Source organism: Ranitomeya variabilis, chromosome 1 (genome assembly GCF_051348905.1).
Source record: "Ranitomeya variabilis isolate aRanVar5 chromosome 1, aRanVar5.hap1, whole genome shotgun sequence".
NCBI classification, from domain to species: Eukaryota; Metazoa; Chordata; class Amphibia; order Anura; family Dendrobatidae; genus Ranitomeya; species Ranitomeya variabilis.
In genome coordinates, this window is record NC_135232.1 from 1,001,505,603 (window position 1) to 1,001,532,847 (window position 27,245).

At 38.7% G+C, this 27,245-nt stretch overlaps 1 protein-coding gene across 1 annotated transcript in view; it reads left to right on the forward strand.

The window, feature by feature from the left end:
• Nucleotides 1-27,245, forward strand: part of GALNTL6 (polypeptide N-acetylgalactosaminyltransferase like 6) — a 2,887,171-nt gene that overhangs the window by 1,075,839 nt on the left and 1,784,087 nt on the right. Inside the window, exon 4 of the mRNA XM_077279504.1 lies at nt 2,961-3,127. Within this exon, the coding sequence (XP_077135619.1) occupies nt 2,961-3,127 (167 nt within the window). The remainder of the gene's footprint in view (nt 1-2,960; nt 3,128-27,245) is intronic.

The following is a 27,245-nucleotide window of genomic DNA, read 5'->3' on the forward strand; positions in this document are numbered from 1 at the left end:
GCTATTTAATGTTGGCGGTACCTGCATTTAGTGTCTGTGATACTTCTGTATATTCGGTTAGTGGTTGCTGACCCAGATGATTCACCCTTAATCATGTGCCTCTGTTCTTGTGTGCCTTTGCTGTGTATGATTCAGTTTGTCCCCTGATTTTTGCCTCTGTATCCTGCTTTTGTACTGCTCTGTCTCTACTGGTTATCTGACCCCTTGGCTTGTCCCTGTTTATTTTTTGTCTTGTCCCTAGATACTGTGCGTTCATCTGGCTTCTGACTCTCAACTCTCCTTGACCACATTTACTGTCCTTTCCCTGTGCTCTGCATGCTCAATGTCCTTCCCTGCACTCATGTACAGTGGCTCCGCCCTCTTGTCACAGGATCACTCAGCACCAAGTTCTGTGCTCACTACACAAGTCTAAGGTCCTTGTGCATTGCGTTCCTTCTACCTGCACTCCTTGCGTTCGTTTACGCGCCCCCTGATAACGCCCCATGGGCAGCGCCAGTGACACTTTAGGTGTAATTACAGCTTGTCTCTTTATCTTTAAATCCAATATATTTTAATATAGAGTGCTTACAGCTGCTGCTTTCAGTGCTGTGAGTGGTAATTATTCGAGGCATGCTTGCATGACTGAAAGCCAGTGGCTTCCAGGATAAATAAAGTTAATTGCCTCCCAGGTGTCGTACTTTCAGTATGGTGATCAGGAACTTTCCTATTAACCTGCAGATTAACTCTATCTCTGCAGCTTAATAGCATTATCAGACATGACATATCAGACAGGTTCCCTTTAACTACAAGTGGCATTCAACAGGAATCAGCTACACGTCTTTGTCCCTTACAGTCAATTTGGGGTGAAAACTTTATTTGTGTACTAGACTTGCAATGCCTTTGAAAGTTGAATGTAAGTATTAGATTATATTCACTAAAAGCTCTGTCACCATCCGCTAAAATGGAAAAGCTTTCAACTCATCTGATGATCTATTCACACGAGCTTATTGAACATCATAATACCTTATTTCCAAGCATTCCTGACATAATGTTACTTACATCATATATTGCATACAAAAGTCTCTAAATTTATGTTGTCCATTTTTGGGGGCAATGATTAGAGCACTTTGAGTGCTTGTATTCCATACAGCAGAAATAACTTTACAAGTAATTGTGTGATGCAAGAATTTCAGAAGTAGCGAGGAATTAAAAACTCCTCTACATCAATTGATCCGTTTGCTTGGGATTAAGCAGAATAAAAAATAACTGCAACAAAAAAAAGTGAACAATATAGTAGCAGACCTTTCTATTGTGACTGTAAGGACATAGATTGTACAAATACAGTTAGACAACATGTTTTTTTAATATTGGATTCAGCTCTGTATCTAGATTTTGTACTTGACCAAAATATTTTTTTGGATAACAAAAAAGCTGATAACATCTTTGTCTTATAAGAGCTTCCTCCCTGATAGATTTAACTAGCATGAGTGTGATACCTGCCAAACATTGATGGCCTAACTTTAAGACTGGACATCGATGTTTTAGTCCTAAAAAAATAATAGAAAAATGAGCTCCTTTGCAAAACAAGATCCTACTGACAGTACTGGCAATAACTCTGCTAGGAACAGGACTGCAACATAGTTGACTGGTTATCACTTCTTTGCGAAAAATGTTCACAAAATCTGTTCCACTTATCTCTTTGTGTCTATGGTACACGTGCCCTTACTGTTAAAATGATTAAGATGCTTTATAAAGGTCCTGAGTTTGAAAGCCACCAAGGAGAATATCTGCATGGTGTTAGATTATTCTTCTTATTTTTATGCGGGTTTCCTCTGAAACTCCAAATATATCCAAAATAAAAAAATGGATTGAAAATTGAGTCTGTGTGTGTGTTTGTGTGTGTGTCCTAAAATATGGAAATGTATATTGCGAGCACTATTTGCATCAAGGACTAACTTAAATGTGGGCAAGAGAGTCCAGCTCACCCTCCAGCACTGTTTGAAGTGCCGTAACAAAGGAAGCGTCAGTGCTTTAGAAATGAATGATTGCAAAGAAATAAAAATACAGCTCTACGAAAATCCCCAAACTCTTATTTATTGGTGTAAATAGCAAACACTCCAGTCGGTGAATTAAAATGCCATGGCAATAGATAAAACAACTAGTTCCAGGTTGTGAAACCCTTAATCATGTTCAATCCTTAATCATGTTCAATAAAAACAATAGGTGATTATGCAGAAGTAGCATAGGAAAGAAAGTTTCAAGAACAACTAAGAAGTTTGCTGGACAGCAGCTCACTCTCAACATGCCATAAAATGCTCATTCCGTAGAATACCAAGAGCTGATTGTTTATATGTTTATAGAATTATCCCTCTATTGCATTTGGGAATCAGATATTCTTATGATATTTTCTTTTTTCTGTCACGCACATAGACTACAATAGAATGGGCACACAGCCACATTTACGTTAGTAAAGAAAGAAAAGTCCAGCTCCGCGAAAATCCACAAACTCTTCTTTATTGGTTTCAATAGAAAACACTCCAGTCGGTGAATTAAACTGCCATGGTAGTAGATAAAACAACTAGTTTCAGGCAGTGAAACCCGTAATCATGTTGAGACAAATATGATAAGAATATTCAATTCCTAATGCTATAGAGGGATAATTCTAAAAACATATAAGCAATAATCTCCTGGCATTCTACAGGTTGAACGTTTTATGGTATATTGCGAGTGAGCTGGTGTCCATCAAACTTCTTAGTTGTTATTGAAATGTTCTTCCCTATTCAACTTCTGCATTATCACCTATTGTTTTTTGTCATTAAGAAATAAAATCATGTTTACTCTTCGTACTTGAGGAATGAATCTGGTCTTTGATGAAACAAGGCATCTCATATACTCAGTCAGCAAAATAGTGCTATTTATATTGTCTGCAATCCCTTTGTATGAATATAAATGACAAAACATACATTATGCTTTCTTTTCAGCTGCAAGCACAAATTTTATTTGGAAAAGCTGCCAAACACCAGCATTATTATTCCTTTTCACAATGAGGGCTGGACGTCACTACTCAGAACCATACACAGCGTGATCAACAGGACACCGGAGAGTCTCATAGAAGAAATCATTTTGGTAGATGACTTCAGTGACAGAGGCAAGTTACATTATCAATTAAGTAAGATGAACTTTGTAAAAAAAATTAAAGGTATCTAATGCATTTAAACATAAATATGTGCAAAAATATAGTTTATGTGTGATCTCTATATACGTCTCAACTTTGAAATTGTAAAAAAAGAAGGAAAGGTCATGCAATTACGGAAATCACAGATTGACAGACATGTTAATGATATACAAAAGATAAAAAGTAGAAACTGTCTCAGAGCAGTGTTTTCACCAGATGTCTGGCATAAAACACTTTGGTAAGCAACAAAATTATTGTGTAATTTGAGGTTGCACAAAACTTTGCAAAGTTTAATGTATTTATGCCAGTTTTGTCCACCTCTGCCAAAATGGGTGGAGCTGGCAGGTGGGGTAACTGCAGAATCGGGGCGTGACACCACAAATTGTCTATTACATGACAAATTGTGGTGTACCATCACTTTCAGATTCACCTGATTCATTAAGAAGCATGCTTTCCTTAATCACCTCTGACTCCAGAACACCCCTGCATTAAGACTGGCATTGTTCAGTCTGGTCTTGATGAATCGGTGCCAATTTGTATCAACTATCTTAATTTATTCTGTATCAAGAATGAGCACCACGGACAGGAATATATATACACACACACACACACACACACACACACACACACACACACACACACTTTAGCGTGCAATCAACGAGGTTATTAATTAAATCTTCTACGATGCTGAATGCACCTGGGCACACAAATCATCAGGAGTAACAACTATCAAATCCCTCTGCTGTTGCCAACTAATTACATTCCATAAATGTTCAGTAAGAGACAAGTCCGGAGACACTGCAGGCCATGATAGCATATTTTGGCCATGCGAGCAGCTCACAGTAGTGGGCCTGGTGTTGATATTTAAAAAAATCACTTCAGGAACACTTTATAGAAATGGCAATGCAACTGATTTAATGGTCAAATCGATGTAATGCTGTGCTGTTAGTTTACCTGGAATGAAGGCTAGATGGGTCTGGCTAGTGTACACTATGCCACTCCAGCCATGTTCCCTGGGCATAGGACCAATTTGACATTTCTTTGTGAAAGTTTCTTCATTGACTTCAAGTCAGCACTCTCAAAGGGCTATCTTGAAGGCTGGAATGAAGTTTTATCCTTTAGCAATGAGTGCCGCTTTTGTCTTGGATACAATGATAGCAAGATATTGGTCCGGGGACCACTTGGACAACATCATGAATAGTATTTCACAAGGGAATGAACTAAAATGAAGCTGGCTGCCATCTGCAAAAGAGGATGCTAAGAGTGTATTTTGATGATTTACATACCCAAGAGCACTCTTCATGGCAAAACATTGCTGAGACAATCAATTAATTGGTTCATTGATAGATAGCATGGTAAGGTGTGTAAGTATGCTACTGAATGAATTGAGATATTATGAATTTTTTGTTTTTATTTTTTTCATGATTAGCATATCATTAGCATTTCAATCTATCCTGTGATTTGAATAATTTCACAACTTTCCCTTCTTGGTGAAAAATTCTATGGTATATTTTTGAGAACTATACAATGTGTAATTGTAACATAGGATAATCAAATTATTTCAGCATCAAAGAATGACAAAAGAAGAACAATGTGAAAATATAATAAAAATAACAGTTTCTTAATAACAAGCATTATGTGTCTGACGAGAGAAAGTTGGGCAACATTTTAAAATTATAGTTAAAAGTATGTCTTAATATGTTATTCATTGTTCCCAAATATATTTTTAGGGGTTTTGCTTGTTTAGACTAAAAGGGTGACATGAATTAGGCTGATCCGCAATAAGAGTGGTGCTGTTTATGGAAACAAAACAGTTGTTATGTGATTGGTGGGATGTAGTTTCCACTGGATGCTGTTCATGGACACTATTGCTGATTTCAGTGCCTAATCAATTAGGAGTATGGCTGTGCTGGACAGTCATAGTTGTTAGGATAGCCCAAGAGGCTCCCAAATCAGTGCTGATTGTGATGAGTGAAATAGGAGAATGCTCTGTTTGTCCTGTCCCTGTGAGCCCCAGGATCGAGATTGGGGGGACTGTTGTAAGATCTTGACAGCCCTGCTTCTGTAAAACTGCTTAATAAGGCTGCCTAATAATAATTTCTGATACGTCATAGCTGTGTTTTAACAAATTGCTGTACATTTTAATTGCACAAACAGTAATGTGCTGTCATACAGATGTTGTTTCTCACTAAAGATGTGAATTCTCTCAACTACAATCATGTTAGTGCTGGCAAAGTCTTAGGAATCTTCCTGTTCTTCAATCTTTATGGTATTGACTCACATTTATTAATGTTTAAAATTGCAAAGTGGTTGTAAAAATAATGTGCTATTTATTTCTTATACAAGTCTTTCTGTTCACAAGATTGGAGTGATTTTTTATTTTATAGTTAACTGCTCTTGGTCGAGGTTATCGGCCACTGCAAAGTGGCTATTCTCCTGGGCAAGAGCTCAGAATTGAAAGCAGTTTGCCAGCCAGGTTGCAAGGGCTACTCTAATGCTGGATCCAGGCAGCTTTAGTTTCCCAAGATTCTCGCAGCAGTATTAGAGAGCACACAATTGCAGACCTCGCTCTGGACTGTCAGTCTTCAGGAGTGCGCGAACCCCAGCAAAGCAGGATGCAAGGAAGCAGAAGATAGGTGCATTCCTAAGGCCATGTTCACACGTTGAGTATTTGGTGAGTTTGTTACCTCAATGTTTGTAAGCCAAAACCAGGAGTGTGGAAATAATGCAGAAGTGTTGCACGTGTTTCTTTTATATCTATCTTCTGACTGTTCCACTCCTAGTTTTGGCTCATAAATACTGAGGTAAAAAATTCACCAAATACTCAACATGTGCACATGGCCTTAATCGCTTCAAAAAGATATGGACTTTCCTGATTTAGATCCCAGTTCAAAGTTTCTAGAAAAGACAATGATTAGTGGCAATACATGGTTAATTGTTCCTGCCTATGCTTCTCCTCAGAGACAAGGATGATCACCTAAAGGACCGTTAGTGTGTGTCAAGGTAGACAATGTGATGAGTGTTTAGTAAGGAAATAGCCATAGGAAGGAGGAGTGAAATGACACACAAACATTCTCTAGAGTGAGATAACAGCTTTATTAGGCAACTAAGGCAATGTCAAAAGCAGGCTCAGTAATACAAAATCAAGTCAGGTACCTTCATGGACTCCAATCATCAGGTAAAGCATCAAAATTTGATTGCAATATAAAAAGTTCTCTGGTAAAGCATCGCCAATGATTATAGTATGGAAAGACAGAGTGGAGCAACTAAGATTGGGAACAAAGTGTGAGACAACTCGCCAACTGAAATGGTTCCTAAAAATATGTAACATATAACAAGGCCTCATCCAGCTATATTGCCAGAAAACTTAAACGTGACAATGAACAGAATACGAGGAGGTAAAAATGAAAACTTTGCTTGGTCCTTCATGGAATCACTAGCTCACTCCTTAAGAGTTAAAAGCAGAATATATATATATATATATATATATATATATATATATATATATATATATATATATATTTATTTATATATTACGTATATACATTGTGGCATTCACCAACAATTTGTTATGTCCCTGAATAGGATTTTACATGGCTTCAATATATCTTAATTTAACATTTTTCTGTACGGAATCAAAGATAGGAATCCTGTAGAATTGTCGGAATATTACAAGTGGAAAAACATTAAGCCAATTCAGTTTTATAAGCAATTTATAGTGGAGTCCACTCTGATGAATTTCAATGTCCAATACTTGCAACACATGTGGGGTTATAAGCCCCACCAGAAAGCTACCTACAGTCAGCTGTTACATGTGACTCATGGACATTTTGCCTTTATGATATGTCCTCCAATCATTCTTGTGTGGTAGGGTTATCCAAGAGCTGGTTGGCATGCTGTAAAATACACCACTTGCTTCAGTACTCTTGCAGCTGCTTTGTGTTATTACGGTACCGCTCAGGTGTGTAGAGCTTTGTATTTAAATGAATGTTCCTATAGTCTGGCCTTTCCTGCAGCTGATTGCAGTGCAGCAACATGGAGAAGCAAAAGGAGTGTGGCATCTTGTCAAGCTTTGTATAATAAAGTCTGGTATGTGATAGCTATGTGACCACGTTGTATTGAGTCTTGATCGTACCGTATTGTGCTTCTGATGTTGAAGGGAAGCATCTTGTGCAGTGCTGACAGGGATAACAAGCTGCACAAAACTCCATCCACTGGAGGCAGTATTCATTGGTAAGTAAGCTTGGGTCTTAGAGTTACAGCCTCAGAATATGTGACTGCATGTTCATGCAGAGAAGTCTGTTTCTGCCAAGATGACCAGGCTTCAGAAATGATCTAAGATAGCTCATGAGAAGGAACTGCTGATCCTGGAATAGCTATTTAGGTAAACCATTTTCAGTACTGTCAATACATCAGAGTTAAAAGATATCTGTCACCAGGTTTTTACACCCTCATCTGAGAGCAACATATTGTAGTAAAGAGACCCTAATTGCAGCAATGTTTCACTTACTTTGTTGGGTGTAGTCGTTCTGACATAATCAGAATTTTTAGATGTAGTATGAAGCAAAGCTCAAAAGGCTGACCCCATCCACACCAGGCTTTCCATGTACATAGTCTGTTGATAGTGAACTGCTTATCACAGGAGGGGGAATGGTCTAACAATTTGCCAAGAGGGAGCTAGTCTGTGCACTGATAATTTCCTGGCGATAAAATCTTCATTGTAAGTAAACAGCATAATAAGTGACATATAGTTTAATTAAATTCTTTAACCCCCTACCTCATGCAAAACCCAGATTACATATCAAAATCTTGCTGATATATTCCCTTTCATAAATATATATTGTATAAAAATACAATTTGAGACGTCTTAAATATTGAAACTTCCACATTTTCTTACATGTTCTCTACTGAAGATGTACATTTATATAATTATTCATAATATAGTTTGCTTTGTCCTGAATGTTTTGCACTGCTCCATGTGAGCTAGTATGAGATCTAAAGCGTATTAGATTCCAAACATATGAGATTCAACATGTATTCCTATATTGTTGAAACACATTTGATTAAAATAGGTGTTAATAAAGAATATACAAAGCAGCGTATTATATTTGTAAAGCTTTAAAGACAAATTTCACAAATATAGAAATTGAAAAAGGTGAATGCTCTAATGTATCATTGAGGCCTCATTCAGAATGAGAGTATTACTGAAATGATATTTTTCCTTTACAATTTATAAACCTATTAACTTTTTCTCAAATGGTGTGTCAGGATTGTCCTCGATATGTTTTATTGCGGAAGGCATTTCATTTAATTGGACAGCAGGATGGAAGAATGACAAGATTGTAATACGATCATATATTTGTCTCTTAGTTTGGAAGGGAGCATTTTCCTTGTCTGGTCCAAGGGTTAATTGAAATGCCCCACTGTTTCGGTACCATAAAGACTATATATACCTCTTTTGATCTTTCAAAGCCCTTAGGGAGTCACCTGCGAAGCCTTTGGGTGCTGTTTCTCGTCCCTGAAAATATATCATTTAATTACTATACTTCTATACTACTCCAATATATCTAGCATAAATATTATTATGTCTGAGAATTGTGTTTATAGTATTACATTTTTTTTCCATTTGTATATTCTAGTTAATTTCCATTAGTAATTTCTATTAGTATGCCAAATAATTATAGCGTATACTCATTTCAAAATAGGCCATAGATGGTGTAAATTGAAACTTTTTCTACATATAATAGAGGACACTTGTAAATTTCATTGTATATATTCATATGATCTAAACAGATGTGCTTTAGGGTGAGCTGTCAATCAAACTGTGGATGTACAGATCGATGGCTGAATATGCGCCGACAGGCCTCTATGACTGAAAGCCGGCAGCTTCCAGGAGGAAATAAATTCATTTCCTCCTGGCAGCCACACTTTCCGTAAGGTGACCTGACAGCATAGATACACAGTTAACCTACAGTTTAACCCTATATCTGCAGGTAATTAGCATTTGGGGAAATTACAGTTTCCCTTTAAGGAACTACAGTTTAAGATTTGTATTGCTCTTCTTCTTTTAGCTGCTGTGATCCTGTGTTCAAAGTGTCAAATAAAACTAGTAAATCGGCAAAAGGATATATCCCACAGATACCTCTGAAAGACACAACTATATATAAGTAAACGGTGGCACTCATTTTCCATAGGTCCCCATATTTACAAATTGCATAGCGCATAGTATGTGGTTTTTTACTGAATGCCTCCGCATGGAGTACTACAGTGGACTGATGCATACAGAATAAAAAAGGTATACTGATATATACCAATTTGTTTGAAGCCAAAATGATATTCTTTTGGCCACAGACTAGTGAATATTTAATGGAAGTCCTGAGAGCTTTCCTGTCACATACAGCAATTATCAATTTGCGTGGGACTCTTACTCTGGACCATCCTTCTACCTACAGCCTTGGTACAATACAATGTGTTTTTGATGAACGGCATGGTGACATTGAAATGAAAATATACGGTTGCATTTAAATAGAAAGTACAAGAATCCATTCGTTTCTCAGATGTTTGACTTCTGTCTGTGAACTGATATCCATGCTGTGCCTTTCCTAGCAATATTCAACAAAACATGTATTATTTTTCTAGAGATTTGTTTCAGTAGATTTCCAACCTGAAAACATGATGGAAGAAAATCCTTGGATTATTTGCAGAAAATGAGTTTTTTTCTGTTCTAATAGAATGACTTCCCTACTAGTTTTCATTTCAATTGTCATGAAAATTAAATTGTCAATTAAATAAATACCTTCCGACCTAGTGTTTTTCATATTAAAGTTCTACTGAAATTGTAGCTCATGTGTAATATTTAATTTAAAGTACTCTTTCATTGAGACAAAAAGGACAATTATTTAAAGTTGGATTTCTTTTTTTATATCTTCTATGTGTGAGGCCACGTTCACACGTTCAGTATTTTACATTAGTATGGTCTCACAGTAGAAAAGGATTGAATGTAGGAGTATATTTTTATATTGAGGAAGAAGGAGGGGAGTTTCCAGCACGTCCATCCAGTTGAAGTAAAATTTCAATTTTATTTGAACATTTTAAAAAACTATTTTAAAAAAAGAGAGAAAGAGACTCTCTACCTGACGCGTTTCTGGCGCACCACGGCGCCCTTAGTCATAGGATCTAACACAAGATAAATGGACAAGTATATATATAGCAAGGAACCAATCACAAGCATAGCAATTAATGACATTGGAAAAACAGCTGGACACACATAGCATAAATCTCTCTTTTCAAAGCATATCAAAATTGCATACATTTGTAATTTATATTACCACATAGTTTTTAATAGATATAAAAATGGTCATTGCTATAATTCATGCCATGTGGATGTTTGGTGTCTAAGGTCAAAATCCAAAAGGCTTCCCGCAGTGCTCTTGGTGACTGATTAACCCTTTCTATGCTGGAAAATGCCGAAAAATGAGAAATTTTATAAATCGCCTTTGTGCACAGAAATGAAATGTTTAGAGGCTCCAGAATAACCTGAATTATTGTTATTTATATTAGCTATATGTTCTGAAAGTCTCTTCCTAATTTTTCTTGTGCTATAACCTATGTAACGAATGTTGCATGCCTGGTACTCTATGCAGTATATAACATGATCAGAATCACAATTGATAAATGATTTTATTTCATAAATGATGTTGTGATTGGAAGAAAAAGTAGCTCTCTTATTGTCTGCAAACTGGCAGACATTACATGTGTTACCAGAGCATTTGTAAAAGCCTTTTATTGATAGCCATGATGTGGGAGTTTTGTCTTGATGCACCATACTGGGAGAGAGTATATTTCCCAGTGTGCAACCTCTCCTAGCCACTACTCCATTGTGGAGGATTGTAAATAAGGATTTATCCTGATTAACTACAGGGAGATATTTGAGTATTATCTGCCTAATTTTGATATACTGACTGCTATAAGAGACGGAAAACGTAACCTGTCTTTCAGGAATATCATTTAAATTTATGTTATCAGAGAGCAATAAATCAGCACGTGGGATTTTGGAAACATTTTTGAGTGCGTGTTTTATAATGGTTTTTTTCTGTCCCCTGTCAAGCAGCCTGTTGGTGATAGCACTGCTTTCCCTGTGAAAATTGGAGCAGATTCTTTTTGCTCTAGTGAGCTCACCCCTAGGAATCGCATAAATGGTGTGTCTGGAATGTGTGCTTGAAGACATCAGGATCGTGTTACCAGAATTATTTTTTCTGTAAAGAGAGGTATTAACCCTGTGTGTTATGTTGCTGCCTGTGATAAGCACGTCTAGAAAGGGGACCTCATTTGATGGAGTGCCGCAAGTGAAACGCAAGTTACATTTGTTATTATTCTAGTAAAATATGAAATAAGAAAATTGAGTCACATCACCTTGCCATATCATCCACATATCTCCCATACCAACTAAGGTATGGGAGAAATGGATTATCCTCTGTAAATATGTAAATTTCTTCCCACCATGCCATAAATAAAATGGCAAGAGATGGGGAGAAATATATATTTTTATATTAGCACAAATTCACATACAGTAGTAATTACCTTTAGCATCAATCTATATCCATAAGCATCTTGTACCCATTACAATACTATTATATGTAAGAATTATTATATAACTGTCAGAGAAGCCTTTAAGTAATGGTATTTAAAGTGGCTTGTGGCATATAATTGCTTCTGGTGCCTCCTTGTTTAAACAAGAATGTTAGAGCAGCTTTCTAGGTGCAGTTCATGTGACAATTATCCTGCAGCCAGATATGGTAATGAGCCTATGTGTTCACATAAAATAATGATGCCAAGCTTGTCCTTGAATGGTGTTTTATAATTTAGGTGGCGTCTAGGAATCTCTATTAGAATTTTCTATGTGCTTCTGAATGCTAATTAGATTTTATAAACCTTGAAAAGCAATGCAGATTTTATCTATGGGCTTAATGAATTATTGCTGATTAGGCCTTATAATAAATTATCTAATGAATCGTATATATTCTCTTCTTCCTTCTCCCAATGGCACTTTATGCTAGTTTACATATTCATTGTAAAGGATTTATGAAATATGGTGTACTTCTGTGAACTTCATTAAGAGAGCTGCCAGTGTGCGCATGCGCGCCATGACCTTGGTGCCTGAATGCACTGTGGTGGTGCGTATTTGACAATTATGACAAAAGGACCCTTTTTCCTCTGACACGCACACACAGTAGCTATGACTGAAAGTTGTGCTTGGATCTCAGTCAGCATGTGCCAATGAACTTGTGCATAATCAACAAGTAGATGTTTGTATATATACAGTGCCTTGCAATAGTATTCAGCCCCCTTGAACTCTTCAACCTTTTCCCACATATCGTGCTTCAAACCTAAAGATACCAAATGCAAATTTTTGGTGAAGAATCAGCAACAAGTGGAACACAATTGTGAAGTTGAGTGAAATTTATTGGTTATTTTACATTTTTGTGGAAATTCAAAAACTGAAAAGTGGGGCGTGCAATATTATTCAGCCCCTTTAACTTAACACTTTGTTGCGCCACCTTTTTGCTATGATTACAGCTGCAAGTCACTTGGGGTATGTCAGTTTTGTACATCGAGAGACTGAAATTCTTGCCCATTCTTCCTTGGCAAACAGCTCGAGCTCAGTGACGTTTGATGGAGATCGTTTGTGAACAGCAGTTTTCAGCTTTTTCCACAGATTCTCGATTTGATTGAGGTCTGGACTTTGACTTGGCCATTCTAACACCTAGATACGTTTATTTGTGAACCATTCCATTGTAGATTTTGCTTTATGTTTAGGATCATTGTCTTGTTGGAAGACAAATCTCTGTCCCAGTCTCAGGTCTTTTGCAGACTCCAACAGGTTTTCTTCAAGAATGGTCCTGTATTTGGCTCCATCCATCTTCCCATCAATTTTAATTATCTCCCCTGTCCCTGCTGAAGAAAAGCAGGCCCAAACCATGATGCTGCCACCACCATGTTTGACAGTGGGGATGGTATGTACAGAGTGATGACCTGCGTTGCATTTACGCAAAACATATTGTTTGGCATTTTTGCCAAAAAGTTTGATTTTGGCTTCATCTGACCTAAGCACCATCTTCCACATCTTTGGTGTGTCCTCCAGGTGGCTTGCTGCAAACTTTAAACAATACTTTTTATGGATATCTTTGAGAAATGGCTTTCTTCTTGCCACTCTTCCATAAAGGCCAGATTTGTGCAGTGTATGACTGATTGTTGTGCTATGGACAAACTGTCCCACCTCAGCTGTAGATCTCTGCAGTTCATCCAGAGTGATCATGGGCCTCTTGGCTGCATCTCTGATCAGTGTTCTCCTCATTTGAGATGAAAGTTTAGAGGGACGGCCGGGTCTTGGTAGATTTGCAGTGGTATGATACTCCTTCAATTTCAATATGATCGCTTGCACAGTGCTCCTTGGGATGTTTAAAGTTTTGGAAATCATTTTGTATCCAAATCCAGCTTTAAACTTCTCCACAACAGTATCACGGACCTGTCTGTTGTGTTCCTTGGTATTTATGATGCTCTCTGTGCTTCAAACAGAACCCTGAGACTATCACAGAGCAGGTGCATTTATAAGGAGACTTGATTACACACAGGTGGATTATATTTATCATCATTAGACATTTAGGACAATATTGGATCATTCAGAGATCCACAATGAACTTCTGGAGTGAGTTTTCTGCACTTAAAGTAAAGGGTCTGAATAATATTGCACGCCCCACTTTTCAGTTTTTGAATTTCCACACAAATTTAAAATAACCAATAAATTTCGTTCAACTTCACAATTGTGTTCCACTTGTTGTTGATTCTTCACCCAAAATTTACATTTGGTATCTTTATGTTTGAAGCATAATATGTGGGAAACAGTTGAAAAGTTCAAGGGGGCCGAATACTTTCACAAGGCACTGTAAGGGAGTAGGACAGGACATACCGATAGCTCTGAAAAAAGCTTATGCAAATAATATCATCTAATATAAGAAAGCAGAGATTCTCTTACAGCTGTTTTGGGGGAAAAACTTTAGCAACACCGACATGCACTGCCCTGTATACTTGTGAATTTTATGCTAAATTATTTACAAGACATTGGAACTGGTCCTCATGTAATATGTAGTTTTCATCTTCACATTTGGATACATCCTGTAATGTTTGTAAGTTGTTTGTGACCTTCTAGTATTTTGAATGAATTTACTAAGGACTGTTTTTCTTGTCACTTCTTGACTTTCTAATCATTGCTAAATAAAATCTACTTTTATATATGACTTTGGTCTTCTACAGTAAATCCTTTGGGCTCACCTTGTAAGCTGATGTTTATGTAGGAGTAGTCCACAACATATTATTAAAGAATACCTGACCTCAGCAAATCGATAATAACAATGGTGTATTGTAGGTAAGCTGTATGATTTGTCATTTTGCATAGTTATAAATAAAAAAACTTGCTACTTTGCATGTAAAATCCTTACCTTGAGTAACCGGAGCAGTACAGCTTCCTGGCCAAGTACTTAAGTCACCAATCAAAACATGCCCACTCTTTTTTGATAGCGCCACAATAAATCTTTGAAATCCAGTGCATGCTATTTTTATGGTTCTGCCTCAGAACGTCTGTCAGGCTTCATGAACAACTTGGCTCATTGCTCATGACAGAGCTTCATTGAATTCCAAAGATCTCTACGGTGATGTTACAAAGCTGTGGCGTGATTGATCTAACGAAAATGCATTCATTTCCATGGATGACTTGGTGACTTGGTCAGGATGAAGCATCACTCTGATGACTCAGTGTAATGGTTTCCCATATAAGCAAACAAGTTTCTAGCTCTGTCGAAATGATAAATCATACAGTTTAACAAACAACTTTATTATTATCATCATTAAATTGCCTGCAAGAGCATGAGGTTAGATTTATAGCCGATAATATCAGATTCCTTTTAAATTTCACAGACTACTCTGACTCTAGAATCTCAGAATATGTTTAGTGAATATAGTGATACAAATCTTGATTATGAAGTTTATTTTATTGGTTAGAAAAGTTGTCCACTACTTGTACAACCTCTTCTCATTCCCCATGTTTGGCCCCCACAAAAAAAAACATTTATACTTAGGTGCTCAATCCATTTCAGCAGCAGTTCTGTCATGCGAGCCCAGCGCCCAATCACCACTGATGTCACTGTCATTACCTTCAGCCCTATATGTAATTAAGAGGAAGTGAGCAGCCAGTGACAGCTTTCACTTCCTCTAAATTACTTATATATCGGGAGGCAGAGACAGTGATGCCAGCGGTGTTTGGACACAGGGCTCATGTGACATAACAACCTCATGTGACCCCCGGGAATGTGAGTGCCAACACTGCTGGAATGCCAACAGCATGTGAGGTGAACATAAGAGTTTTTATTCTATCGGGGACAAACGTGCAGAATGAAAAAAGCAATCAACATTTATTGCCTGAAATTAGATTAATCCCTACAAAGAAAAGAATGTTAGATTCACATTCTGGAAGGGGTCCTCAGATGTGAAGGAGGCTAAGGAGCTGAGCTTCCTCCACATGTGATAGATATGAACTATGTTATATAGCTGACATCTGTCATGCTGTTAACCATTTACATGCCCCTGTCAATCTCTGAATACACGCTGATGCCATGCACATTGGCTCTCATAGGCCCCACATGCGACTAGGACTGATGGGTTACTACGACAACCAAGACTGAACTTCATATGAGAAATACACCCATGGATCCGGACTACTGGAATAGCTTTCAATTCAAACAAGAATTGATCATAGGTTTAATACCCCTAAAGGGACAACAAATTGGGATCTGTGCTAGGACTAATTCTTTTTAATCTCTTTATTAATTACCTTGTGGATGGGATTAAGAGTAAAGTGTCAGTCTTTACTGACGACAAAACTATGTAGGATACTAAAATCTGACCTTGGCATTACAATATTGCAAAACAATCTGAATAAGATAACTGAATTGGCAAACACTTGGCAAATGAGATTTAATATTGCTAAATGTAAAGTAATTCACCTAGGACGGAGTAATCCTATTGCTGTATATACATTAAATGGGAGTATACTCGTCACTACAGGAGAAGGACTTGGGTATTATGGTTACTAGTAGCAGTACTCAATGTCAAACAGCAGCCGCAAAGGCAAACAAGATTTTAGGGTGTATAAAAACAGAGAAAAAATCCAATGATGCAAACGTTTTGTTACCCCTCTATAAATCACTTTTAAGGCCACATGTAGAATATGCGATCCGGTTTTGGGCTCCACATTTTAAAAAGGATGTTTGGAAGTTAGAGTCAGTTCAAAGGCGGGCAACTAGATTATTACAAGGGATGGAAGGCCTCTCACATGATGAGAGGTTGGAAATGTGGGGTTTGTTTAGCTTAGAAAAAAGACACCTCAGAGGACATCTAATTTACCTGTATAAATATATGTGTGATCAGTACAAAACACTGGCACATGATTTATTCCTTCCAAACACCATACTAAGGACCAGGGTGCCCTCATTACGGGTGGAAGAAAGGCAATTCCGGCAACTAAATGGGAAAGGGTTCTTTATGGCTTGAGCAGTCAGAATATGGTATGTATTGCCACAAGAGGTAGCAATGGCAGACACTATAACAGCTTTTATACAAGGGCCGGATGATTTCCTCAGTACACATATCATTGTGGTTTATAGTTAAATTAGTGACAAAATGTACAATTGGTGGAGAAAGGTTGAACTTGATGGACTGAGGTCTTTTTTCAACCTATGTAACTTTGTATATTTGGTATTGTCATAGTAATACTGACCTTTAGAATTATGTTTCTATGTTAACTGTGCCTCATAACTTATGCCCTAAAAACAAAATCCAAAAAACAATGTTTGGCATTTTTTCATTATTTCATCACACTTGGAATTTTTTTCCCATGTTTCAGTACATTATATGGTATAATAATCGGTGCCATTCAAAACTACAGCTCATTCTACAAAAAATAAGCCCTTACATGTCCATGTTGACAGAGAAATATAAAATTATGGTTCTTGAAGGAAGGCATGGAAAAAAAGTTGGAAGGAATGTGCAAAAATTAAAAATGCCCTGGCCCTTAAAGGGTTAAATAGATACATGATTTGTGTTTAGCGCAACTGATCTACTATAACAAGAGAAAAGCAATGGAACTCCAGTTACTGTTTTAACATAGTTGGATTTGTCTTTAGCAAGTTGTCTTTGTTCATAAGCAAAGAGCTTAAAAATATTGTACTGCTTTATATTGCTGCAAGTATGACTGCAGCACTCCATTGTTCCTTCAAGGTCACAAACAAATGAGCCTGTCAATTAAAACAAAACATAGTTAAAAGGAAGTAAGGTAAGAACATAAATGATGAACTCTCCTATAAAATGGCCATTGAAGAAAGTATACACTATCTATTAAAGTGAATGGCACTGATTTCTCCTCTTGTAAAATATTAGCTTGTAGAAACAAAGCTTTGCATTTAATGTTTGGCCACAAAAACAAAGTCCAATTTTTAATAAAATGTTTTATTTCAGCAAACAATGGGACCCGCAGGTCGTTTTATGCATAATAAATATTTCTGTGATACTCACAGATGTTCGGCTCCATTATCATCTTAGTCATCTTCATCATAATCATCAGAATGTTCACTTCACGACAGTTTTAATTATTTTTTTATAAAAGTTCTAGAATGAAAGTGAAATTTCTCTAGTAAGTAAATATTACTGTTAAATGCATCTTTCATTATGTTATTATACTTTAAAAAGAACTTTATATTTATCCAGTAATAAGTACTGAATGTAAATTTCAGTTTATTCACTTGTTAAATTTTCCCTTCATTTGATGCTTTTCACACAGGATAATCTAGACAAATCTGCACAGCCAAAGATGGAAAATAAATGAGGAAGAGGTAGATCCATCTTTGAGGAGTGAAAACCAAAAATTGTATTAAATCAATTTAAAATCATATTCTGCATCCAAATTATATCCAAAAAAGATTTGCCTGTAGATATAGGGATAACATGCAGGGAAGTTGACTTTAAATCATGTCTAATAGACTTACTGGAGCAGCGGTTAGGCCGGCGTCACACTCAGCGTAAGACAATACGGTCCGTTTTTTACGGCCGTAATACAGCCGTAATACGGAGAAATGTTCCCAAAATAGTGATCCGTAGGCAGGGTGTGTCAGCGTATTTTGCGCATGTAATGTTGCATATGCAATCCGTATGCCTACCGTAATGCGTTTTTTTCACGCAACCTGCCAAAATGGACATTTAACGGTTTTGGAGGCTGTAATTGATTTAAATCAGCCTCAGAAACCCTATTTAAGGCCTCGACAACAGGTGCCACCCTCCCATATGGCCATTTGGTGCTTGTGCATTTGTTGGTGTATTTTCTAAACCTTTGCAGCATGTCTGACCTCCTTCACTTCACCCCAACCCAGCGGGTTTTGTATAACTGGCTCTTGTCACGTCGCTTTGGGCAGCCATATCCAGTTATTGCTGATCCGCGAAGAAGGAGAACAAGAATGTGGGTGCATCTTCTTCTCATGAAACGCCTCACTAAAGGCCATTTCAACAGGCTCTATACAGCTCTGCGGCAACATCCCGATAAATTCTATCTATACTGTCGGATGACCATCCCAACATTTGATAGATTGTTGGAGATTTTACGTCCCGCTATAACATATCAGGACACAAGGTTGCGCAAAGCCATATCCGCAGAGGAGCGTCTTCTCCTAACCTTACGGTATGTATTACATATTCACCATCCTCACATACTGTTTTTTTTTACTTTTAAACCAGTTGTTTTTTATCAGTTCTTTCAAGGTATATGTGGACAGTAGGTCACAAACATATATCTAAGCTTTACCAAAAGTTAAGAGTCAAGTTGACTTTTTTTTTTTTTTTTTTGGAAGACCTTATCCTGCCAAAAAAGGGCCTAGTAATGTTTTGTGTGTACTGGTTTAACATAACTAATATTTTTTTTTTCATTTTTCAGCTTCCTGACAACAGGCTTGTCATATGCGGGACTTCACCTTGAGTTTTTAATCGGACGCTCAACAATTTCTGGCATTGTACGTGTAACCTGTCGCCAAATATGGGAGAAAATGAAAGACCTTGTTATGCCTGAGCCAAAGCAGTCTGATTGGCTACAAATAGCCCGTGGTTACCAGCAAAATTGTGACTTCCCTAACTGCATTGGAGCCGTGGATGGGAAACATATCAGGGTATGTAAGCCGCCGAACTCTGGCTCCCAATTCTATAATTATAAGCAGTTTTTCTCTGTAGTTCTGTTAGCTGTAGTTGACAGTAACTACAGGTTTATAATTGTAGACATTGGGGCCTATTGGCGAACTGGAGACTCTGAGGTCTTCAATTCGTCCATTATGGGTTGGCGGCTATGTGACAACCTGTTAGATCTCCCACCGCCACAACAACTCCCAGGCTCCAGTGCGGAAGCAGTGCCTTTTGTTTTTGTTGGAGATGAAGCCTTCCAACTAACCAGACATGTCATGAGGCCTTATCCACGGCGCAACCTCGACCACCGGAGGAAAATATTTAATTTACGGCTTTCTCGGGTGCGGAGACTGGTGGAGTGTGCCTTTGGGATTCTGGTGGCCAAATGGCGTGTCCTCCAGTCTGCCATTCAGCTCGGTGAAACTTCAGTGAACGAAGTGATCAAAGCGTGTGTAATTTTGCACAATTACACCCGCTTACATGATTGCTCATCAGATGCTATTGGTGAACACATGTTGAGCAATGTGATTCGGCCTACACCACATGGCCCTCCAACGCGCCGTCCCCTTACTGGCATAAAAGTTAGGGATGTTTTCACCAATTATTTTGTCTCTCCTCCTGGTGCCACTCCCTGGCAAGATTATGCTGTGTCTCATTTGAGATTTTTTTTTGTTGCCCTTATCTTTGTTAAATACAATTTATTATGCCATTTTAAACGGTAACGTGTGTGTTTGATTTCATTAATTTCCAGATTTGGCGCAGACCATATGTGTGGGGTGTTGAAATGATTAGTCCACAAACATCATTTTTCTTTCGAATTTTTGGTTTAAGGAAAACTGAGTCAAAATTTGTAGGGCAACTTGCCACCATATTTTTTGTTTTAGCTTGTTTTTGGGTATAAACAACAAACCAAATAAACAATCCTGACAATACTAAACAACAACAGCCATGGTTTGGCTGAACATATATGGACCTCAACCAAAAGAAAATAGAAATTAAAGATCCCTGTAAGTAGGGGGGGGAGATAGGGGCAGCTGGGGGTCCTGTTCAGGGTGCCTTGGTTGCGCCACTTGTCCTTGATCCTGTGAGGATGCAGTTGGTTGCGGAGCGGAACTCTGCCCTTGTCCATATTGGGCATTTTGTTGTTGGCCATAAATAAATTCACGCTGCAACTCCTGCTGACGCAGATATTGGGTGTAGTCATACCCCATCCCAAAATGGCCATGTTGTCCAAACCCAGGTTGGGACCAGCCTACATCACTGGGTCTGGAAAAGTGGCCATATTGGGAATGAGGGTTGTAGGCTGCCATTTGTTGCAGTGCAGGCCTTTGCATATTTTGAGGTGGGATGGGCTGAGGTGGAGGCCTACGTGGAGTAGGTGGTGCAAATCCGGATTGATCCTGCCCCTGTTGAGGAAATTGAAGGCGCAAGAGGTTTGTTGGTGCAAGCTGCCTTCTCTCAATGAATTCAAATACCTCATAGGGGTTATTTGGAGGGGTGCTTAAATCAATCAGGATTTGCATGCACCCTCTCACACGTAGCCTCACCTCATGGGGAAGGGGGCGAAGGTAGCGGGCAAGGCTGCGAGAAAAGGCCTCCTCACCATCATCCGTACCTGCCCTGGACAAATAATTAAGGACACCTGCGTCCACATCCCTCCTTGTCGCTTGCACCTCTCTCCTTCGGCGCCCTCTGGTTAAAGGCACAGCTGCCTGTGGGGATGACACCGGTGGGCCAGTAGGACTGCTGCTCTGGCCTTGCTCCTCCTGGCTTGCAGGTTCATGTGCTGCTGAGGGTGGTGGGTCTGGATCTTGTCCACTTGGTGCTGTGTCTTGGGATGCTGGAGCAGTTGGTCTCGGAATGATGGAGTGATCATATGAAGAAGATGGGCCTGCCACCTCTTCATCCCCACCAACCGGATCAATTACTGCTTCCGAATCCGACCCGGTCTCCCTCTCTGTGAGGTTGGACTGTGTTCTGTAATTAAACAATAAAGACAAAAAGAAAACAGGAAATCGGTCAATATTTATTAGACATTCTTTTCGCAAACATCTGTGACCTCATGTCAGTAAAGATATGTCCAAAAAAATCAGAGCCTCAATAGATATCATTAAAAAAACCCATGTTAGATGCTATTCACACAATGGGATCCAAGATTTATCCCGTGAGTCACCCAAACTGATGCAAATACTACCACAACACATCATACTGTCGCCTACCAATGAAAAGCTACACAAACAGAGTGAAGACACACCTCTTACAACAATCACATAACCTGCAGTAACCACATATGAAAATAAAAAAAGAATGAACAGCTGGACCCACGCCTACTGTATTGTCACCCATCCCTTGTTTGAGCTTGTGAGGCTTGGCGGCCAGGGTCCTCTCTCATCCTGGCCCATATTTGGGCAATTATTGATAGCCATTTTTATTTGGCATATCTTTACCACTCCTTTACATCCAAAGTGGCATGGAATAACCATAACCCCCCCCCCAAAAAAAAAAAAAAAAAAGTGTGGTGTGGTTAGGACTTACTGCCTTAAATCCATACTGCCATCCAAAAACGACAGACGGTCATAATAGATGTATTTTCTTTTTTTTGGTGGTGCTGCTGACCCACTTCTTGCACGCATCTGATGTTCCCGCCGGTACTGGTCCCGGATGCTGCGCCATCTTCTCATAACATCATCCACTGCAATGACATGGTCCAACATTTTGTTATTACCAAGCCCTCATTCTGAACATTGCTTAAAACAGTTGGCATTGATAGATAAATAATCTTAGTATTAGTTGTTTAGATAGCAACATTAATTCCATGGTGCTGTACATGTGAAAGGGGTTACATACAGGGTTCTAGATAGCCTTTACAGTAAACAAGTTTACAGTGACAGACTGGTACTGAGGGGAGCGTTCCCTGTCCCTGCGGAGTTACATTTCTGGAGATTTGAAAGACGATACTTCAAAAGCATTAGGAAATTATTATCCTAAAGTAAGACCTCAATTAGGACAGAATAAAATAACATGGCCCACAACCCTCTGTACTAGTTTCTTGCTTCTGAAAATAGGACACAACGCAACATCAATATTAGCTATGTCCGTTAACACTATATCATGTTAATCATCTTTGATTTGTTACATAAAGTTGCCATCATATCCGAATACAAATTTTTAAAGTCTAATTTTGAAACAAAAAAGTTCGAGCAAGCATTTTTGAAGGAGACATAATGTTAAGACATTATTGTACTTACAAAGTTGGGTCTGCTCCGCAGGTGGCCTTTGGCCATAGTCAGAGAATAAGATCCCACATATCGCACGCCATGCTGCCTCTTTCCTGACCCTGTTGGAATAATTTGCATCCCGCTGGTCCCAGATTTCTGGCCTTTCTTGGACCAGGATGAGGAGCATATCAACGTTTATAATGGTGGACATGCTGCTTGCAACTCCGTGGAGGCAAGAACCAGACTTCCTGGATGTGTGTGGGGCGTTTTCAGCTAATTAGCATGTCTGAGATTCAAGATTGAGTGTTTGTCACTAGGGTTGAGCGAAACAGATCGGTCATTTTCATAAGTCGCCGACTTTTGTCAAAGTCGGCGTCTCATAAAACCCGACCCGATCCCTGTGTGGGGTCGGCCATGCGGTACGCGATCTTGGCGCCAAAGTCGCGGATCGTATGACGCCTTCCCCGCCATTTTTTCAGCCAATTAAGGAGTGTGGGCAGCGTGATGACATAGGTTCCGGTTTGGTTTCTGCGGCGTCATAGAGCCATATTACCGTTTGGGCTGCAGTGATTTCCGCAGTCAAACACAACATATGCTTTGCACGGAGGGGAGAGAGAGAGAGAGAGAGAGAGAGAGAGAATAAAAAATCCACATTGACTTGCATTGGGTTTCGTATTCCGGTCCGGAACCCGACTTTACAGTAGAATCGGCTGATTTCACGCGATCCGACTTTCGAGAAGGTCGGGTTTCACAAAACCCAACTCGATCCTAAAAAAACAAAAGTCGCTCAACCCTATTTGTCACAATTCCTTGCACCTGGCGATGTCTGGAGATGTCTGGCGTATTTCTCGCAAGTCACACTGCTGGTCCGTGTGTAATCCGTATTTTTCTCGCCCCCATAGACTTTGGCGATTTATTTGCACAATACGGTGACAAAGGCAGCATGCTGCGATTTTGTACGGCCGTAGAGGACCGTATAATACGGATCCGTAAAATACGGCTGATAGGAGCTGGGACATAGGGAATCATTGTGCCGTGTGTTATGCGTATTTTACGGATGTAATTTCTGCGCTCATACGTCCGTTTAACTCGCCAGTGTGACGCCGGCCTTACAGAGAGAAAATCAAGCTTTATTCTCCCTGCAGCCACTAGTTCCCAGCAATTGGGAGGTGCAGGGAGTTATTATAGTTAGCTAACATAAAAAAACTCAAAAAAACACAACATGAAGAGCAGACTCACCAAAACCTTGTCAGATGACAAATGGACTCGCAGGGTGCAGCAGGCCCCCGATAATAAATGCTAAAGCAGCACAGGTGCAAGCTACTGATGAGAGCAACCACTCACTCACCCAAATGCACACAGGTATGGCTTGCATAAGACAATATTCACACAGACAAATGTGATGCACAGTGTCTGGACAGCTTGCTGCACCCTGCGAGTGCATTTGTCATCTGACAAGGTTTTGGTAAGTCTGCTCTTCTTGTGTTTTTTTGAGTTTTTCTATGTTAGCTGTTTTTGATATTAGAGTAGGATATGCAAGTTGATGAGGACCCTTGATGTTGGATTGAGAGCTTATCCATTTTGGGCAAAATTGTAACTAACACCTCATCTAATGTATTATATACATTATTTAATTTTTCATCTTTTTTGCACTTTTTATCATCTTTTTGCAGGGTGCAGTTGGGCCCTTTTATGCTGTTTCTTGTGTGTTGCATGTATATATATATAGTGCAGGACGGCCCGCCTGCTAATACTATGGGCATGATCAATAGGTTGTCCAGACACTGTGCATCACATTTATCTGTGTGAATAGTGTCTTATGCAAGCCTTAGCTGTGTGCATTTTTGCTACAAGGCAGCCAACCCCTCTAATGTTTGGGCGAGTGGGTGGTTGCTCTCATCAGTAGCTTGCACCTCTGTTGCTTTAGCATTTATTATCAGGGGCCTGCTGCACCCTGCGACTGCATTTGTCATCTGACAAGGTTTTGGTGAGTCTGCTCTTCATGTTGAGTTATTACAGTCACCACTCACTATAGTAGTACAATTGTTCATCTGCACCTTGATTGACAGCCTGCTGTGCCACATGTGTGTGCAGAGTCAGCTGTCAATGTGCCACGGAGTGATTGCAGCATGTTCACTGTGTAATGAGACTGTAGCGGCCTCCTTCAATGCTCCGATGACATATAACTTCATCTTCTCCTTGTAAAGGTGTTTCCAGTAAATCTGCCAGACATGATTTTAGTGCTTTTTATGTGGATGATAAATTCCTGTTAAACAGAATCTGCCATTAGACCCATGAGCATACAGGGTGTGTATTGGGGGTTGGGACAACTGTGCAACTGCCTTGGACCCATCCGTAAAAGTGGCCCCTAGACTTTTCGAGCCAGAAGCTGCACTCATAAAGCCAGTCCTGCATTATCAGTGCAATTTCTGAGGTAAGAAGTACAGAAGAACATTTGTTGAAATCAACATCATGTAACCATCATTGGATGCAAGATCTTTCACCTCGCCGGCGTTATATACTCATATGTGAGTTATAGCCTTATTTATGTGCGTTGTATTCTTATGTATGTTACATACTGATGAGTGTTCAGTATAAAAATGTGCATATGTGATATTCTCCTGTGTATTACATACTAATGTGTGTGTTATATACTGATTTACTGCAGTCACACATCTAGGCTCTGACTCATACTGACAGTGGTTCCGGCAGCATTATACTAATAACTGCTTCCCTTTAAAGTTATCTTACAAATGTCTGTAGATTAAATGTTTCTGGTTAGCACCTAATGACTTGACATCCTAAACATTCTGCTGCATGTGCCAAATTCACACTGTGCAATGGGATCCTTCTTAAAGGGAATCTGTCAGGAGATTTTTGCTACCTCAAGAAGCACAATCTTGGCTAAGAGAAGCTGAATCCAATGATGAATCAATTAGGTTACTGAGTTCTCACACAATCAGAGATTTTAGATTTAGCTGTGCAGCAGAGCTGAGAAAGCTAACCCTGCCCTCCATAGGCTCTATATACAATGTCTATACAGTAGACAGTGAGCTGCTTATCATAGAAAGAGGCATGTTGGACTACCAGTTATGCACTGCTTTGTATGAGCCATGATAAGCTCCTGTTGCTAAAACATTCTTTACAGAATAAACCATAGCACTAAACTTGACAAGAGAGAAATCGCTGAAATCCATGTTTAACCCCTACACATGATGTCTTCAGATTTCATAGCAAAACCCTGGTAAAAGCTTCCCATTCACTGGAGGCATAACAGATATGTCTGGATGATTTAATAGATCTGTCAGTTTTCAGTATATTTTTACCAGTTGAATTAAAGGAACAGATCATTCTATTTTGACTGCTGGAATCAAAAACAATGTGACTATAGGTCAGATTATATTTGTTCTCCTTTTCTGCATATTTAGTTTCTTTTAATTTGAAATAGAATTGTTTCATGTTTAGTCTTTTCATGCTTTCTGTTGCTTAGCTAGCATGAGCTGTTTTATGCTTTTATACTTGTATATAAAAAAAGATGGAAAAATGAAGGCAACATTTTCAAAATATTTCAATTTACGCAGTGTCAAGCATAAGCACCTAGATCAGAAATATGCTTACCTACAATACCTTGCATGCAACCAAACAGAATATTAATGATTTTCTAAGGTTATTCTGCCATATTGAATGTACTTAGACATACAAATCATCAAAATCTGTTGCTGGCAGCTCCCTTTGTAATTTCTGACCAATTATGTCCTGGTTCCTTATCCAAATCAATATAATGCCAAACTATTGACTAAAGACTTGAGTGATTCAGCTACTATATATTATGCCACCCCACATCATGATCATAGAAAGTGTGGCATTGTGATGTTCTCTTGTGAAGGCCTCTTCTTGGCATTGCCCATGTGGTCTTTAGACAATCTTTGGCTGTAATTTCACCTGAGACAAAATTGTGACTCATTGCTAAAGAGGATAGACCTTCTTTCCAGCCTCCAGCTACCTTATTCTGTATCATGATAGCCTTTGATATTGGTGACCAGCTCTCAATGGAACACCTGTAGCTGGACATCTGGCTCATAGCCCAATGTCATTTCTGAATTTTGATGGCTTGTCTAGACACTACTTGATATCTTATTCATTTACATTTTTTCACCATTTACATATCATTAACATATATCTAGCTCCATTAAAGCCCAGCCTGTGACAGGGTTTCAAATACACCTTGATTTTGGTAAAATATAACAATATTGTGGTATTGCTGCATACTGTACAAGCAATCTGATGATTGCAGGTTAAATGCTCCCAAAGAGAACTAACAAGTATAGTAAGAAGTAAGGAAAAAGTTTAAAAAAAAAAAAATTAAATACATACAAATCTGAATCACTTCTCTTTTTCCTATTATTTATTTTTAGATATGAGCTGATAAAGCAAAAATCAAATTCACCTGTCTCTTTTTACTTTACTGACTTATGATACTTTATTTTACTCACTTATATAGAGTCATTAATTCCACAGTGCTTTACATATTTTATCATATCTATCGCCATTGGGGCTCACAATCTAGATTCCCTATCAGTATGTCATAATAAATGTAAGATGTA